General features: G+C 42.4%; 1 protein-coding gene across 2 annotated transcripts in view; it reads left to right on the forward strand.

The window, feature by feature from the left end:
• The window catches only part of dapp1 (dual adaptor of phosphotyrosine and 3-phosphoinositides), a 92,620-nt gene that overhangs the window by 63,573 nt on the left and 10,629 nt on the right, over positions 1–18,418 (forward strand). For both annotated transcript variants that reach the window (XM_063046911.1, XM_063046912.1), the window contains exons 2-6: positions 1,700–1,822; positions 4,506–4,639; positions 10,392–10,522; positions 13,937–13,984; positions 16,492–16,554. In XM_063046911.1, the coding sequence (XP_062902981.1) occupies positions 1,700–1,822; positions 4,506–4,639; positions 10,392–10,522; positions 13,937–13,984; positions 16,492–16,554 (499 nt within the window). The remainder of the gene's footprint in view (positions 1–1,699; positions 1,823–4,505; positions 4,640–10,391; positions 10,523–13,936; positions 13,985–16,491; positions 16,555–18,418) is intronic.

The raw sequence follows: 18,418 nt of genomic DNA on the forward strand, positions 1-18,418 counted from the left end.
AGATCGGCTAATGTTAATTACATGTCTTGCCCAGCTTATGAACACCTGCCTGTGTACAGCTTGTATGCGCGAACACAGTCTGTGTGGATTGGTGATAACATCTCCTCACTGACGATCAACGCTGGTGCACCTCAGGGGTGTGTGCTTAGCCCACTGCTCTACTCTCTATATACACATGACTGTGTGGCTAGGCATAGCTCAAATACCATCTATAAATTTGCTGATGATACAACCATTGTTGGTAGAATCTCAGGTGGTTACGAGAGGGTGTACAGACTGAGATATGCCAACTAGTGGAGTGGTGCCATAGCAACAACCTGGCACTCACCATCAATAAGACGAAAGAGCTGATTGTGGACTTCAGGAAGGGTAAGACGAAGGAACACATTCCAATCCTCATAGAGGGATCAGAAGTGGAGAGAGTGAGCAGCTTTAAGTTCCTGGGTGTCAAGATCTCCGAGGATCTAATCTGGCCCCAACATATTGATGTAGTTATAAAGAAGGCAAGACCGCGGCTATACTTTATTAGGAGCTTGAAGAGATTTAGCATATCAACAAATACACTCAAAAACTTCTATAGTTGTACCATGGAGAGCATTCTGACAGGCTGCATCACTGTCTGGTATGGAGGGGTTACTGCACAGGACCGAAAGAAGCTGCAGAAAATTGTAAATCTAGTCAGCTCCATCTTGGATACTAGCCTACAAAGTATCATGGACATCTTTAGGGAGCGGTGTCTCAGAAAGGCAGCGTCCATTATTAAGGACCTCCAGCACCCAGGGCATGTCCTTTTCTCACTGTTACTATCAGGTAGGAGATACAGAAGCCTGAAGGCACACACTCAGCGATTCAGGAACAGCTTCTTCCCTTCTGCTATCTGATTCCTAAATGGACATTGAAGCTTTGGACAGTACCTCACTTTAAAAAAAAAATATACAGTATTTCTGTTTTTTGCACATTAAAAAAAAATATTTAATATATGTAATTGATTTACTTCGCAAACATGAGGAAATCTGCAGATGCTGGAATTTCAAGCAACACACACAAAAAATGTTGGTGAACGCAGCAGGCCAGGCAGCATCTTAAACGCAGTTCGTCCTGACGAAGGGTCTCGGCCCGAAACGTCGACTCTACCTCTTCCTATAGATGCTGCTTGGCCTGCTGCGTTCACCAGCATTTTTTGTGTGTGTTAATTGATTTACTTGTTTATTTATTATTATTTTTTTATTTTACTTATTGCACAGGATCAAAAGCTACAGAAAATTGTAAAATTAGTCAGCTCCATCATGGGTACTGGACTCTGTAATATCCAAGACATCTTCAAGGATCAGTGCCTCAGAAATCTGGTGTCCATTATTAAGGACCCCCATCACCCAGGACGTGCATCTATGGTTTGTGGGGAGGGGGGAGAGGAATTATCGAGATTTTGGGTTGAATCCCTGCATTAGGTACTACTTGTGTCCCCATAAAATTCTGGAGCAGATGATTGAGTGTATAACTGACTGCAAACCAGGTATTTACCAAGCTAAGTCAAACAAGCTGACTGTGTTGAGTTTAATAAATGCAGATTACGTGAACAATCACAACAGCAATCTCCTCCCAAGATAATTCAGAACAACTGAGGCTCTCCTAGATTTAAAAAAAAGCCATGTAGAGTTCATTCCCTTTCTAATAATCTCGTTTGCTTCTCCTCGGACAGCTGGTATCACTACGACCTCTCTCGCCATGCTGCTGAGGCCCTTCTCCTGTCCAATGGCAACGATGGGAGCTACCTTCTGAGGAAAAGTCACGATGCCCCAAACTTGTACGCACTGTCGGTAAGGTAAGCAGATCAGACTGGGGACGGAAAATTGCTCAGTTATTAGACTTCCAGTTGGTCGCAAAGACAATGAAACGGTTGCTGGAATTACTTAAGCTAATGTGTTTATGGGAGTGTGTGTTAATTGTGAGCAATTTTACTTGTAGTGAGAGCAAGATCTCTGGATTTAATTAAACCTAATTATGCGCATTAATTATGTGTTCTCCAATCCAATTATATTTGGAGTTATCACAAGAGACCATAGAAGCTGGAATCTGGAGCAAAAGCAAAATGCTGGAGGTACTCAGCAGGTTAGGAGATTAGGAGAATGGACAAAGAAAACAGATAGAATATAGTGTAGGGAAGTGTATGGTCATGGATTTTGGTGGAAGGAATAAAGTCATGGACTATTTTTGAAATGGGGAGAAAATCCAGAAATTAGAGGTACAAAGTGACTTGAACATCCTTGTGCAGAATTCCCTAAAGGTCAACTTGCAGGTTGAGTAGGTGGTAAGGAAGGCAAATGCAATGTAAGCATTCTGTTTGGGAGGATTAGTGTACAAAAGCAAGGGTGTAATGCTGAGGCTTTTTAAGGAATTGGGCAGACCACACTTGGAATATTGTGAGCAGTTTTGGGCCCCTTATCTAAGAAAAGATATGCTGGCCTTGGAGAGGGTCCAGAGGGTGTTCCCAAGAGGTCCTGGGTCTGTACTTGCTGGAGTTAAGAAGAATGGGGTCGGGTGGGGGGGGGGGGGTTTAAGAATCTTATTGAAACCTATTGATTATTGAAAAGCCCAGGTAGTGCATTTGGAGAGGATGTTGCCTATAGTGAGTGACTCTAGGACCGGAGGGCACAACCACAGAATGGAAGGACACCTAAGGTAGAAGGAGATGAGTTATTAACTTCAAACTTTCTGCATAATCACTCAAAGAGTTGAACTGCATGTGCATGTAACGAGAGCTGTATAACTCATCTCCTTCTACCTTAGGCCACGAACCTATCAATCACCCCTGCTGTCGACCACTTCTGCAGGTCCAAGACGCCGACTTCTACAAAGAAGGGATCCCTATGCTTCATGACCCCGCTGGACTAAGTGTGTGAATGTAGGAGGGGACAATGTTGAAAAATAAATGTGCTAGGTTTTAAAAAATTGACTCCTCCTACCTTAGGCCATGAACTTATCAATCACCCCTCGTATATGTACTTTGGTAATAAATTTACTTTGAATATGAGGTGTTGCTCCTCCAACCTGAGAGTGGCCACATTGTAGCAGCAGCAGAAGCCATGGACCAACGTGCTGGAATGGGAACGAGGATAGGAATTGAAATGACTGGCCACTGCAAAAGTCTACTTTTTGCGGATAGAGCTGAGGTGCTTAACAAAGTGGTTCTCTAATCAACATCGGGTCTCACTAGTGTAGAAGAGGCCACATTGGGAGTACTGGATACAGTAGATGACCCCAACAGGTGAAGTGTTGCCTCGCCTGGAGAAACTGTATGGGGCCCTGAATGGAGGTGAGGAAGGTGACGAATGGGCAGGTACAGCACTTCTGCCATTTGCAAGGGGATAAGTGCCAGGAGGGAGGTTAGTGGGGAGTGTCCAATGGAAAAGGGAATCATAGAGGGAGAGGTAAAGATGCGTGTGGTGGTAGGGACCCGTCGGTGGAAATTGCGGGGAAGTTGATGTGTTGCATGTGGATTTCCAAACTCAGTGGAGCCATGGCACCTGCGTGGGCCCCAGCTTTTCTCATTGACTGTCCGTGTTCCCAGCCTTCCCTAGCAATGCTCCCCAATTCTTTCTGTGCTACATTGACGATTGCATTGTTGGTGCTTTGTGCACCCATCCTATGCTCATCAATTTCATGAACTTTGCTCCAGCTTTCACCGTGCCCTTATTTACTTGGTCCATCTTTTTGACAGCTCTCTTCCCTTTCTCAATCTGTGTCTCCATCTCTGGAGAGCAGTTGTCTCCGATATCTTTTATAAACCTACCGATTCCCACAGCTATCTTGACTACACTTCTAACCACCCTGTCTCCTGTAAAAATGCCATTCCCTTTTCTCAGTTCCTTTGTCTGTGCTGCATCTGCTGCCAGGATGAGGCTTTCCTTTTCCAAACATTGATATCCTCTTCCTTCAAAGAATGGAGTTTCCCTTCCTCCACCATTGATGCTGCCCTCATCCACATCTCCTCCATTTCCTGTATACCTACACTCATCCTGTCTTCCCGTTGCCAACATGAGCCAATGGTTATCTTGCTCGTCATGGGCAATATGTGCCTAAAGGTCTGTTTCCATGAAGTATTATTCTGAATCTATGAAGCTGCCTTTGCCAAATCATCCTGTGATCTGGACATACCGCAGGGAGATATCCCAGTGATTTAATAAAATATTCAAATGTCTGCTGGAGTTTTACAGCTGTTGTAAGTGTTTCTAGCATGGTCATGTCGAAACAGCATTCTGAGACTTCTGATTCTAGCTGTGCTAAATCCAATCCATTATTAATACATTTCAGACTCTGGTTCTTGGGGGAAAAAACTGCATCAGAGATCAGTTAGGTGCTTGTGAAGGTGACAGCAAACTGGAGCTCAAGCAGCCAGTAACCTACTGATATCTACATCGAGAAATTGTAAAACCAACAACTATTTTGGAAAGTGGTCCCTTGTTTCACATTGAACTTCACTCACAGCTCTAAACTTTCCTTTGCAGAGGCAAAGATTCCGTCAAACACTTCCAGATTGAGTGGAGTGACGGCACAATCAAATTTGGTTTTAGTGAGTTCCATTCACTATCAGAGTTTGTCAATCACTTTGCCAACCAGCCACTGATTGGAAGCGAGACAGGTAATCCAGCATCATTTCACATTTTGCCAGGTATACCGATCAAAATTGGATAAGGTTTCACTGGTAAATTAATACATATTATTTCCTTGCCTTTTATAGATGATTCTCTAAACCATATAGAGCATAGCTGACTGTGATTTTGAATACCCTGATGTAACATACAGCAGATTTGAAAATGTACCCAAACTAGACCATGCTCTTCTGTGTTTATTCCATTTAACTCTACCATGATAACATTTTTATTCCCTTGTCCCACATAGATGCAAAATGCAGGAGGAACTTGATTACTCAACTTCCTGATAAGACCACAAGACATAGGAGCAGAATTAGGGATTTCAACCCATTGACTTTGCTCCACCATTCCATCATGGCTGATTTATTAAGCCTCTCAACCTCATTCTCCTGCCTTTTTCCTGTAACCTCTGATGCCCTGATTAATCGAGGACCTATTAACCTCCACCTTACATATACCCATGACTTGGCCTGCACAGCTGTCTGTGGCAATTAATTCCACAGATTCACTGCACTCTGGCTAAAGAAATGTTTTCTCATCTCTGTTCTAAGTGGATGTGCCTCTGTTCCAGGAGCTCCCAACCTGGGGTCCACTGACCCCTTGGCCCATGACATTAAAAAGTTTGGGAATCCCTATTCTTTTCTGAGACTCCCCCATTATAGGAAACATCCTCTCTACATTCACTCTATCAAATTTCAGCAGGTTTCAATGAGATGGCCCCCTCATTCTTCTAAACTCCAGCAAGTACAGGTCCAGAGCCATGAAAAATGCCTCAATGTTAACCCTTTCATTCCTGGAATCACTTTTGTGAAGCTCCTCTGCCCAGAACATCTTTCCTTGGATAAGGGGCCCAAAACTGCTTACAATATTCCAAATGTGTTCTGACCAATGCTTTATAAAGCCTCAACATTACATCCTTGCTTTTGTGTTCTAGTCCTCTCGAAAGGAATGCTAGCGTTGCATTTGCCTTTCTTACCACCGACTCAACCTACAAATAAACTTTTCGGGAATCCTGCACAAGGACTCACAAGTCTCTTTTCACCTCTGTTTGAATTTTCTCCCCATTTAGAAAATAGTCCACACCTTTATTCCTTCTACCAAAGTGAATGACCATGCACATCCCCACACTATATTTCACCTGCCCATTCTTCTAATCTGTCTTTTTGCATACAGCCTATCCTCAACACTACCTGCCCCTCTACCTATCTTTGTATTGTCCCAAAACCTGGCCACAAATCCATCAATTCCTTCATCCAGATCATTGACATATAATGTAAAAAGAAGCGGTCCCAACTCCGACCCCTGTGGCATGCTATTAGTCACCAGCAGCCAACCATAGAAGACCCCTTTGTTCCAACTCTTTGCCTTCTGCCAATCAGTCAATCTTCCATCCATGCTAGTATCTTTCCTATAATACCATGGGCTCTTATCTTGTGAAGCAGCCTCATGTTGGGCACCTTATGAAAGGCCTTCTGAAAGTCCAAGTATACAACATAGACTGATTCTCCTTTGTCCATCCTACCTGTTTTTTCCTCAAAGAATTCCAAAAGATTTTTCAAGTAAGATTTCCCCTCAAGGAAACCGTGCTAACGTAGGCATATTTTGTCATGTGCCTCCAAGTCCCTGAAATTTCATCCTTAATAATAGACTCCAACATCTTTTCAACCACTGAAGTCAGGCTAATGGGCCTATAGTTTCCTTTCTTCTGCCTCCCTCCCTTCTTAAAAAGTAGAGTGACATTTGCAATTTTCCAGTCCTTCAGAATCATTCCAGAAGCTAGTGATTCTTGAAAGCTCATTAATAATAGAGCTCTTCAGCCACCTCTCTCAGAAGGCTGGGGTGTAGTCCATCTGGTTCAGGCTATTCAACCTCCTAAGCATCACCTCCATAGAAACAGCAACTACACCTACTTTCACCCCTGACACTCTCAAGTTTCTGACATTCTACTAGTGTCTTCCACAAAATACTTACTAACTTCATCCTCAATTTCTTTGGACCACATTGCTACCTCTCCAGTGCCATTTTCCTGCAGTTTGATATCCACTCTCACCTTTCTTACTCTTTATATATCTGAAAAAAAAATTATTTGTATATTCTTTTATATTATTGGCTAGCTTACCTACATGTTTAATCTTTTTTCTCCCTACGGCTTTTTAGTTGTGTTTTGTTGTTGTTTGTTTTTAAAATAATTACCAATCCTCTACCTTCTTACTAATTTTTGCTTTCTTGTGTCTTTGTTTCTTAACTCGACGCACAAGGATCCAACAACTTCCGATCCTAGGAAAGCTCTTTCTAAGGATTTGATTTCATTTTATTAACCAGCAAAGCCACCCCACCCCACCCCCTCTGCCTACCTGCCTGTCCTTTTGATGCATTGTGTATCCTTGGATGTTTAACTCCCAACTATGATCTTCTTTTAGCCATGACTCAGATATATAAAGAATAAAAGGGAGGTGAGATTTTTCCCTATCATCTGCCTGCTCTTCCTCCTGAGTCTTTCTACACACTGCATCTATTTGTATACCAACTGCCCCATCCTCAGCCCTCTCCCTCTGGTTCCCATCGCTGCCCAACAGCTCTGGAAAACTTGCCCGCAAGGATATCGGTCCCCTTCCTTTTTATAAAGGTGTAACCAGTCCTTTTTGTACAGTTCATTCCTTCCCCAGGAGAGATCCCAAAGATCCAGAAATCTGAAACTCTGCCCCTGCGACAGTTGTTCAGTCACACCTGTCAAATCATCCCATTTTAACCCTCACTGGCACGTGGCACAGACGGCAATCCAGAGGAGGTCCTGCTTTTCAGCTTTCTATCTAACTCCCTATAGTCTTTCTTCAGGACCTCCTCTCTCTTCCTACCTATTTCATTGGTACCAATATGTCACCACGACTTCTGGCTGTTCACCCTTCCCCTTGCTGTGGATCCGATCCCAGACATCACCGATCCTGGTACCTGGGAGGCAACATAGCATCCAGGTGTCTCTTTTCAAGTCCACAGAATCTGCTGCCTGTTCCTTTAATTGTGGAATATTACAACTGTGCTCTTCTAACGCCCCCCCCCCCCCCGACCTTTCCTTCTGAGCCACAGAGATCAGGTCACTGCAGCTTACTCCGAAAGGTCATCCCCCTCAACGGTATCCAAAGTGGTTTACTTGTTGAGGGGAACAGCCACGGGGGTGCTTTGCACTGGCTGCTTATTCCCTCTCCCTCTCTTGGCAGTTACCCAGGTACCTCCCTCCTGCAACTTGGGGGCTACAGGGAGGTGGTCACCTCAATCCGTCACCATGTCGTTTTCCTGTCTGAGTCGAAGGTCATCCAGCTGCGACTCCAGTTCCGTCACATGGTCTCTAAGGAGCTGCAGCTCAGTGCACCATGCAGGTGTAGCTATCAGGGAGATTAGAAGTTTCCCCAGGTTCCTAAATCTCTCGCAAGGAACATACCACTAACTCTGGACCAATTCTCGGCGTGCTAGCTATGTACTGACAGGGGGGAGAAAATGAATGGGAGACTGACTTATGGAGGTGTACTTAAGCTGGTAAATTCCCAGCAGTGAAGGCATTTCCTCAAGATTTGACTCCTCACCTGGTTTCATCTATCACCTGGTTACAATAGGTGAAGGTTATCAACTGATGAAGGGCCCTGGCCTGAAATGCTGACTGTTTATTCCTCTCTGTCTGTCCTACTGAGTTCCTCCTGCATTTTGTGTGTATTGTTCACTTTTTCCTTGATCACTTGAGTGGAGAGTCATGTAGCAGAGGGAATTAATTCTAAATAATGCAAATTATTGGTTTGCATGTTCATTGTTGTAAAATTCCATGTGTATCTTTCAACACCAACTTCCAAATTCGTATCCTGTGCTAACGAGAAGGGCAAAGGCAGCAGACTCGTGGGGGAAATCACTATCTGCAGGTTCCCCTCAAACTTCTCAGCTTATTAACTAAGTGTTCTTTTGACTACCTTGATGCATGGCATGATTTGTATGGGTGGCACACAGAAGTTTTTCATTGTATCCTGGTGTGTGATTAACTAATATCAATAGTGATGGTGCATTCACTCACAAAATCCTGGAGGAGCTCAGCAAGTCGGGCAGCATTGTGCAGGGAAGTAAACAGCCGAAACCCTTCATCGGTACTGGAAAGGGAGGAGTCAGAAGCCAGAATAAGAAGGTGGGTCAGGGGAAGAAGGATAAGCTGGCAGGTGATAGGTGAAACCAGGTGAGGGGTTAAATCTTGAGGGAATGCCTTCACTGTTGGGAATTTTACCAGCTTAAAGAGATAGCTCACTATTAATGTCTTTCAGCAGTTAGGAAATGGCAATAAATAATGACCTTATTGGCTCTATTGTGGCCATCCTTGTAGATGAAATCTCTCATTAGAGCATTTATCTTTATAGATTTTAAGAATCCCAGTTACAGTTATTGTAAATGTGCCTTGCTGAACCTGTGATCTGGACAATATGCACAAAATGCTGGAGGAAGTTAACAGGTCAGGTAGCATCTCTGAGGAAACGGTCAGGCATCAATCTACAGGGAAATGTCAACTGTGTAATTCCTCCCCCCCCCCCATAGATGCTGCTTTTCTTGCTGTGTTCTTCCAGAATTTTGTGTGTGTTGGTCAAGCTTTACAGCATCTGCAGAATGTCTTAGACATAGAAAAACATAGAAAACCTACAGCACAATACAGGCCCTTCAGCCCACAAAGCTGTGCCGAACATGTCCTTACCTTAGAAATTACCTAGGGTTACCCATAGCCCTCTATTTTTCTAAGCTTCGTGTACCTATCTTGTCTCTGTATTCCAGACTGCTGGATTGAACCCAGTTCCTGTGGAATTTGACCAGTCCGGCAAAATGTTAACTCCCCAAAGCGTGCTTCAGTGTCCACATTCCCAGAATGATTTTTTTTAAATGAGTGCACCATGATAAATGAAAGGTTGCAAAAGAACTTCAGTGCCTAAGGTTTGGCCAACTTTGGTGACTGATGTTAGCAGTCTCATCGCTATAAGAGATGGGCAGCACAGTGGTACACAGGCAGTCACCTCACAGTACCTCCCCTTGAATGCAGTCTGTATGGAGTTTGCACGTCCTCCTTTTCCCTTCCTCTGGGTGCACCAGTTTCTCCCACATTCCCATGGCGAGGATTAACTGGCCGCTGTAAAGTACCTGTAGTGAGTGGGTGAATGATAGAGTCTTGGGAGGAGTTGATGTGAATTTGAGGACAAAATGATTAATGCAAATGGGTGATTGATGGTCAGAATAGTGGGGTGAAAGACCTTGTTCCCTGTTGTCTGACTCCAGGTTACATTTTGTATTAATTCTGTCGCATTTATTTAAATGTCAACAATTGTATTGTCTAATATTACCACAGAAATGTCCCAAGATAGTTCAAGGTTCACATAAAAGCAGATGTTCTGGAAATAAAAGCAGAACATGTTTGAAAGGCCCAGCAGTCGGGGACAATGACAAGGGGGGGGGGGGAGATACACTGTTCAGCTCAATAACCGCTCATCAAATCTGTTCTGTTGCAAGCTTGTCACTCTGAAATGTGAATTGCTTTTCTCTATAAATGCTATCTATGGTGCTGACTATCTCCAGTACTTTGATACACATTATTCATTAGCTTGGAAACAAAAAGATGTACATGTACAACAATGCACATTTGTGCTTGTGATGTGACTAAATGAGCTGTTGATCTGTTACTTTTCTATTTGGAAAGATGATTGTTTTTATTAAATGTATTTGCTGAAGGAACACTCCTTGTGCTTAAAAGTCCGTATCCGCGGCAAGTGGAAGAGCCCTCCATTTACGAATCAGTCCGGGTTCATACAGCCATGCAGACTGGACGCACGGAGAACGATCTTGTTTCCAAGGCTGCTTCGGTAAGTGCATCGGTGCCTGTTCCTGACTTGGTTGAGAACACAATATGAATTCTTTTCAAAGCTGAAATTTCCTTCTAAAACACATGGGATGGCAATGTTAAAATGTACAGTTAGATCAAGGAAAAGACCTACATTTCTGTGGCATCTTTGGCAACCTGATGTTCATTCTTGGTATGTAGATTTTGTTAGTTAAGCCAGCATTTAAGGTTGCTTATCTGGGCAATGTAATCTTTTTCCCTGAAAGTGGCATCACAGGTAGACAGGCTGATGAAAAAGGCATGCTGGCCTTTATCACTCATAGAATAATAGAAGCAATACACACAAAATGCTGGAGGGCCTCACCAGAGCTCGAATGCCAGCTTGGCTCGTTAACCAACTCTGCTAACAGTTATGTGACTCAGCAGTGAGCGGGTCACCTTTCTCAACAATATACATCTAGGGTCAGTATGATTTGGGGTTCATCCAAACAGGAATGTTGGGAATTCTGGTTTGAGCAAATGCTGTGTAAATATCGCCCATACAATTATTGGTCACCAAGGAATAACACATCGTACACCAGTATAAAATTATAAAGAAAGTATATTTACCAATTTCATCTTTATGAGTTAATCGAAAAAAGAAAAGTTTTTTTAAAAAAAAGGGCCCATTACAGTTAAACCAGTCTAAATGTGCGCATAACCCCATCATTTGAATAGTGGATGGGTGTACACTTTACTTGCGGCACTGAATTCTCATCACCAATCACAGGTTGAACTTCCCTTCTTGGACTCCTTTGTCTCACAAAGCACTTCTTGCATTAACGTCTTCCCTTCGGCTAGGATCCTCCCGGCATCTTCCCTGATCCTCTCCTCTCCTCTTCCCATCTCCTGCTAAAAGACCACGAACCTGACTACGGTCCTTCAGAAATCTCTCTACCCAGCTCTCTCTAGAACCTCCTCTCCATCCCACCATCCTGATTAGCTGACACAACGTTCCGATGTTGGACAACATGGCTCCTTATCCTTAGCTGAAACCAAAACATTCTCACCAGCAGGATATGCTGCTTTTACAGAAAATTGTTAAAATAAAGTACCTCACAGCATAGCAGTAGAAATCTTAACCAGGGCATTACATATGGAAAAGAGTAAACATTTGACTTTTTGGGATGTTTTGACTGCTTACACTTTTCCATAAATGCAGCCTGGCCTGCTGAGTTCCTCCAGCATTTTGTGCTTATTGCTTTGATTTCCAGCATCTGCAAATTTTCTCGTATTTACAGAATAACAGAAGTTGGGATATCATGTTGCAATCCTACAAGACATTGATGAGACCTCTAGGGTCTGAGTTAGAGAGAGAAACTGAGAAGTCTAGGACTTTATTCCTTGGAGCACAGGTGTATACAATAATGAGGTGTGTAGATAGGGTGAATGCACACAATCTTTTTTCCCCAGGGTTGGGGAATCAAGAACTAGAGAGTTAAGATAAAAGGGGAAAGATCTAAAGGAAATCTTGGGACCAACTTCTTCATCCAGAGCTGGGCCTATATGTTGCATGAGCTGCCAGCGTAAGTTGGTTGAGGTAAGTACAGTAACAATATTTAAAATACACTTGGTCAGGTACAAAAATAGGAAAGGGTTAGAGCACAGTCTCCCAACCTGGGGTCCACATGCCCCTTACTTAATGGTATTGGTCCATGGCATAAAAAGGTTGGGAACCCTTGATTTAGAGGGATATGAGCCGAATGCAGGCATGGGATTAGCTTAAAAAGGAATTTTGACTGGTATGGACTAGTTAGGCTGATGACCCTGTTCCCATATGTATGACTGTGTAGAGGGCAGTGAGGATGACCGTGTGTTGTTGGCCTGGAATTGTCTCTTCTCCAAGGGATAGTACTCACTCGCCTACGGGAGCTTTTGTGGTCCCCACCACTGCTGACTTTGTATTGATTTATTGGCTTAGTTAACTGAATTTAAATTCTCCAGCTGCTATAGTGGGATTTCAGAATATCCTCAGATGTTACTTGGGTCTTTTGATTCCCAGTGCGGTAAGTCATACACTGATGGGTTGGGTTTTCTTTCCAGCTTCATATCGTGTCTAATGCCATGTTCTATGGGATACTCGAAGCTTGTGATTGGCACCACAGAAATGCAAATTATTTTGTATCAATACTTTGGTGTCTACAAGAAGTAATTTCTTACTGTTTTTTTAAAAAAAAAATGCTGACTACAGTAGATGTCAAATGGAACAGGTTAAACTCATTTCCCACAGCAGAATGTACAGTAAGATTGTTTCCTGAATCTAGTTCTGCCATTTCACTTTTTCCCCCTACACTAGAGCCGTATATATAATATAGACTGTAGAATACGATGCTTGTGACAACCATTTTGCCACTTTAAAGTAATCTCATCTGACTGCACATGGTCTATATTCCAATACCTTCCTTTACCTGTTCATGTGCCTGTCTGCCCCTTAAATGTTGCTATCATAACTGCTTCCAGCACCTTCCCTGGCAATGCATTTCAGGCACCCCCTTCCATTCCCTCTCCTTGTCTCTCTACAACTTATCTTCTTTCACAAATCCCAATCAGCTCCCCTCTGTTTCTGTCAGTAACCCCATTACTAAGGAGAATCTTATAGTGGCTATATAATCGAGAACAAATAGCAAGCTGCTGGAGAATGTCCAGACCACACCAATTCTTGTGTGGTTAAATAACACTCAGATCTTTGGGATGTGGGAGGGAACAGGAGCACCCGGGGAAACACGTGTGGTCACAGGAAGAGTGTGCAAACGCCACACCGTCCGTGCAGTCAGTCTGGATCAAACCCAAGTCGTTAAAGCTGGGGAATGACAGAACTGCACTTCACCTTGAGGACAAGAGGCAGAAAGTGGACCTTGATGAGCCCAGCTGCAAACCCACTGAAGAAAAGGCAAAATCTGAGGTTGTTTCTCTGGAACAAGGGTTTACAAAATTATGAGAAGCCTGGGTAGTGCATGTGACAAGTACATGTTCCCTATAGCAAAGAAGTTGGTAACTGGGGAGCGTAGATTTAAATCTATTGATCAAAGGATGAGGTGGGTTGAGGAAGTACACATATTCAACACGCAGTGGGCTCCGGAACTACTGCAGAACTAGTGTTTCATTGTCTGAAGGGTGTGGCAGACAGACACTCGCCATGTTTTACAAGTACTTCATGAACCGGGACCTGCCCAGGTCACAGTCCAAGAGCTGGGAAATGGCATCAATCAAAGCCCATTTTGGGCTAGTCTGAATGTGATGAGCTGAATGGCTGTCTCCTGTGCTGTTTCCCTTGCCTCTCCGTCAATGTTTGTAACACAGCTACCCACCTACACCCCACACTAAACCCCCACAACTGTCCTCAGTCTCTACCACCCCAAGCAATTCAGTTACCCACCATGTTCTTTTCAATTTTCAGCTGGGCACCAAAGAAGGCTATCTTACAAAACAAGGAGGCAGAGTAAAGGTAAGACCCGATGTGTGGCTGGTGCACAATTACAGAAAGGTGCTACATTTTATGAAAGGTGTTGAAGTGCTGACAAGGCCCATAGTTATGCAGCATACATGGTGGTGTGGCCCTTTGACCCACACCACCTATTGTATCTATCTGCACTGCTCCCATTTACCCACAGTCAGGCCACCTTGGTGATTCACATACAAGGTTACAACTTATTTACTAGGGATTTGTGGAAGCAAAGGAGATGTTGGAGTTGTTCTCCTTGCAGCTGAGGATAAAGAGTATTATCCAACTAGAGGTTTCCACTAACTCCAATTTGATAGATTTGAAGGGTTATGACCAAATGTGGGCAAATGGATATCTTGGTCAGCATGGATGAGTTGGGCAGAAGGGCCCGATTTTGCTGTGTTACTCTATTTTCACTGGCATAAAGGTAATTTAATCATTGACTAAAGTAATTGGTGAAGCATGCATGCATGTGTGATTTGCAATACACATCTGAAATGATGGTTATGGGGTGGAAGCCTTGACCTAAACTCTGAACTCTCAAAAGACAATTAGATTTAAACAAAGCATGTTTACAGAGCTGTGGGTAACTATGTTCTTTCAATGAGTACCTTGATTAATGATTAAGTGCCAGGATTTCTTTATTCGTTCATATTTCCTGATCTGGGTGTTGGTGTCAAGGTCTTCATTTCTAGCTTCTCCTTGAACTTCTTTGGAAATGTACAATTGAATGGATTTTGAGAAGCTATAATGGTTAGATTTTATTGAATATTTAACCACAGTCTGCATTCCAATGTACTTACTTAAGTTAATTATTTCAAGCTCCTTAAAAGGTTAGATAAAGGGTAAACAGGTATATTTTTAGTACATTATGGCCAAGGTTAAGACTACTGTAGTATTGGACCCTTGCAATAGCTGAAGGTTGTGGAAGTATGGATCTATGGGCTGCTGAATGTAAATTTATGAGTAGCCATTTAAAAAGGTGCTTGCAAGGGATTTAAAAGGAGAAAAAAAAAATGAAGGGCAAAGATCTGTACAGTGTGTCAAACAGGCTTCCTTTGAAAAAGCCAGCACAAGCTCAAGAGACAGAATTGGTCACTCACAATGTTGACTGCAGTTCTGACACTCCCGAGAACAGAACACCATGGTTAAGTCAGAGCACTCCTACTGTGGATACAGCCATGACTGTTCATAATAACCTTATAAAAATCTCTCGCCATTCCTGCACGCTCCCAAGTCTATCTGTAAATGTACTGTACTGTTAAAGCATCACAATGATGTAATAGTTCAATAATCCCAAAACTTAGTAAAAAGAGGGAAATACTGGAAATACACGTTAGACGAGGTAGCATGTGGAGAAAAGCAGTTAATATTAAATTAAGTGGTTGACCTTCCATCATTAGCCTGAAGCAATGACTGACTTTTTTCTATTTCTATGTAAGCTGCACGACTGCTAAATATTCCTAGCATTTTGTTTTAATTTCACATTTTCAACATCTGTAGCATTTTGCTTTTGCATCTCTATTTACTAATCTGAAATCATGAGTTAAACTTATTAAATAAATCAGGAAATAAACTGATATCAGTAGTGATTAAAACAACTAAAAACAAAATGGTTCACTTGAGGGAAGTTTTTCCTGATTAACTTTGGATGAAAGGAATGACTGAAATGGGCTAGTAAGCTAATCTATAATACTGCATTGCATGAACTGCAGTGGTGCAAGAAGATGCCATGGAATCACCTTCTCAAAAGAATATGACTTCTTTATTGATGCTTGGATCCAGCGAATGAATATACTGGAGCAAAAAAGACGAATGTTTTTTATCAGAGTATTTCAGGCAGGTGTTGCCTGAATAAGGCATTGGTCTGGCAGGCTGGCCAATTACTAATAGCAATTTTAAATTCATAATTGAAAAGCAAAATATTGCAAATGTTGAAACTATTTTTAAAAATAAATCAGAAAATGCTGAAAAATACTCAAAGGTCAGGCAGCATCTGTGGAGGCGAAGAGAGATGTTTCAGAACAATGACACTGGAAGAAAAAGAGAAATCAGATTGTTGTAACAATCTGCTGGAAGAACTCGGCTGGTTGAGTTCTGTAGAAGAAAGGAATTGTTGACATTTCAAGCTTAAACACATCAGTTTCAGATACTGGGTTTCAAACCATCAACAATTATTTTTCTCTGTGTCTGGAAGCAGAATCTTGACCTGAACCATCAATAATTCTTTCACACTACCACCACAGATGCTGCTTGACCCACTGTTCCTATGACAGATTGTTTTCTGCTCCAGGTTCCAGCATCTGTAGTTTCTGTATCTCTATTTAAATTGGGATGAAAGATCATGGTCATGAAACATTAACTCCACCTGTCTCTCCACAGATGTTGTCTGACCTGTCAAATATTTACATTTTTAGTACTCATTGTACTTCATGCATTGCTCAGTCACCATGAAGCATGGTGTGTGGTTTTATTCTGAACAATTAATGTACAATTTCTTATCTCTCCAGACTTGGAAAACCAGATGGTTTATTTTACATAGGAATGAACTGAAGTATTTCAAAGACAAAATGGTAAGTTTTTAAGTCAACTGCATTTGAGTAGCTTAATTAATATTTTAAAAATAAAATATCTGCTGCCTGAGTTCAATGCTCTGTCCCTGACACCAGCTGCCCCCTGCTGGGACAGTCTTCCATTGCACCTATTCCAGTGAGTGTGACTACCTTCTCCTGGCAGTGATTATTGAGCTTGTCTGTGTAGTGCTGCAGGCTGGACAAATTACCTTAATACAGCTGTTGTTGGAACTTAGGAGAACCAAACTCTGACTTTGTTCCATTCACGTGAACAGTTCTGGTCACTACACTAAAGGATGTATTAACAATGGAGAGAGTGCAGAGGGGGCTTAGTAGGATGTTGCCTGGAAAAAAGGGATGCAATTAAAAGGAGAGATTTGGCAGGCTGGGTTTATTCTCATTAGGAGGAAGTAAGAGGCTGATAGGTGACCTTGGAGAGGATTATATTATGAAGGGCAACGATAGGATAGTCAGTCTTTTTCCCGGGGCAGAGGAGTCTGGGAGGAGAAGACACAGGTTTAGGGGGGCGGGGGGGGGATTTAAAGAGTTAAGTGGTAAAACTTTCACACACAGGTAGTGAAAATATGGAAAGAGCTGCCTTTTATTTGGCCGATACAATACTTGGACAAGTATTTAAATAGAAAAGATGTAAAGGGATACAGGCTTAATGCAGACAAATGAGATTAGTGTGGATGAGTATTGTCATCAGTGTGGACTGGGTGGGATGAAAGTGTATGATACTATGATTGTAAAGCAGAGTGGGGTGGACATCCTGGTTCCTTGGGCATGTAATCTACAGTGCAACTGAGCAAAGAGCAGCAAGGATCAATAAGGTGTGCAAACTGTGACTCTCTTCTCCCATGTGAGGAAACCAAACCGAAAACCATACATACTAAGTAATTGAAACAATAGGAAATTTGGAAGTAATTTCTGTACTCTTTACTGGTTTTGTCAGGGTGAATAGTAGTTGATGGTTTGGAAGAGGAGGTTTGAGAGAGTGCTGATTGGTGAGAATACAAGAGCCTTGGTGGAGGACAAACCAGGTGTCAGAATGGCTTGCTTCTCTGCTGTAGGGTCCTCGTATGGACTTGCAGGAGCACCTCACAGCTTTATGAAGTAATGTTCAATGGGAACTTACCCTGAACTGGGCCCTTCCCAGTTGTCTCTTAAATATAAGAATTTATTGAGGCAAATGTAACACATAGAACTGTCACAGTTAACACTTCTTTATAGCTGCATGGTCAATTAACAATATGTATTTATATTAACATTGGAATGATGCAAATATTTAATGGGTGACTGTTGTGGGTAAAAAGTATGAAAGATGTGTTTTATCCAACAATTAGCACTTAAACGACTAGTCTCTATTGTATCCAAGTATGAAGGCAATTTGTCAACCAACACACAGGTAAATATAAAAGCATTCCATTCAGCACCTTTCACAACCTCAAAACATCACAAAGTACTTTGCAACCAACTCTAACTGTAGTCACAGTTGTAACATGGCAACATCAGCATCCTGTTTGTATACAGCAGACTGATTGTGAGGGGCATTGATGAGAAGGATGGTAACAGTCCTTTCCCCAGGGTAGGCAAGTCCAAAACTAGGGCGTATAGATTTGGTGTGAGAGGGAAATATTTAATAGGGACCTGAGAAGCAACTTTTTTATTTAGAGAGTGGTAAGTATAGGGAATGAGCTGTCCAGAGATGGTAGCTGAGGCAGGTACAATTGTATCATTTAAGAAGCATTTGGATGAGTGCATGGAGGGTTGGGCTTTAAGACATATGGGCGGAATGCAGGAAAGTGAGAATAGCTGGGTGGACACTGTGGTCAGCATGAACTTGTTGAGTCAATGATCAGTA

Source organism: Mobula hypostoma, chromosome 4 (genome assembly GCF_963921235.1).
Source record: "Mobula hypostoma chromosome 4, sMobHyp1.1, whole genome shotgun sequence".
In the NCBI taxonomy this organism is placed as follows: domain Eukaryota; kingdom Metazoa; phylum Chordata; class Chondrichthyes; order Myliobatiformes; family Myliobatidae; genus Mobula; species Mobula hypostoma.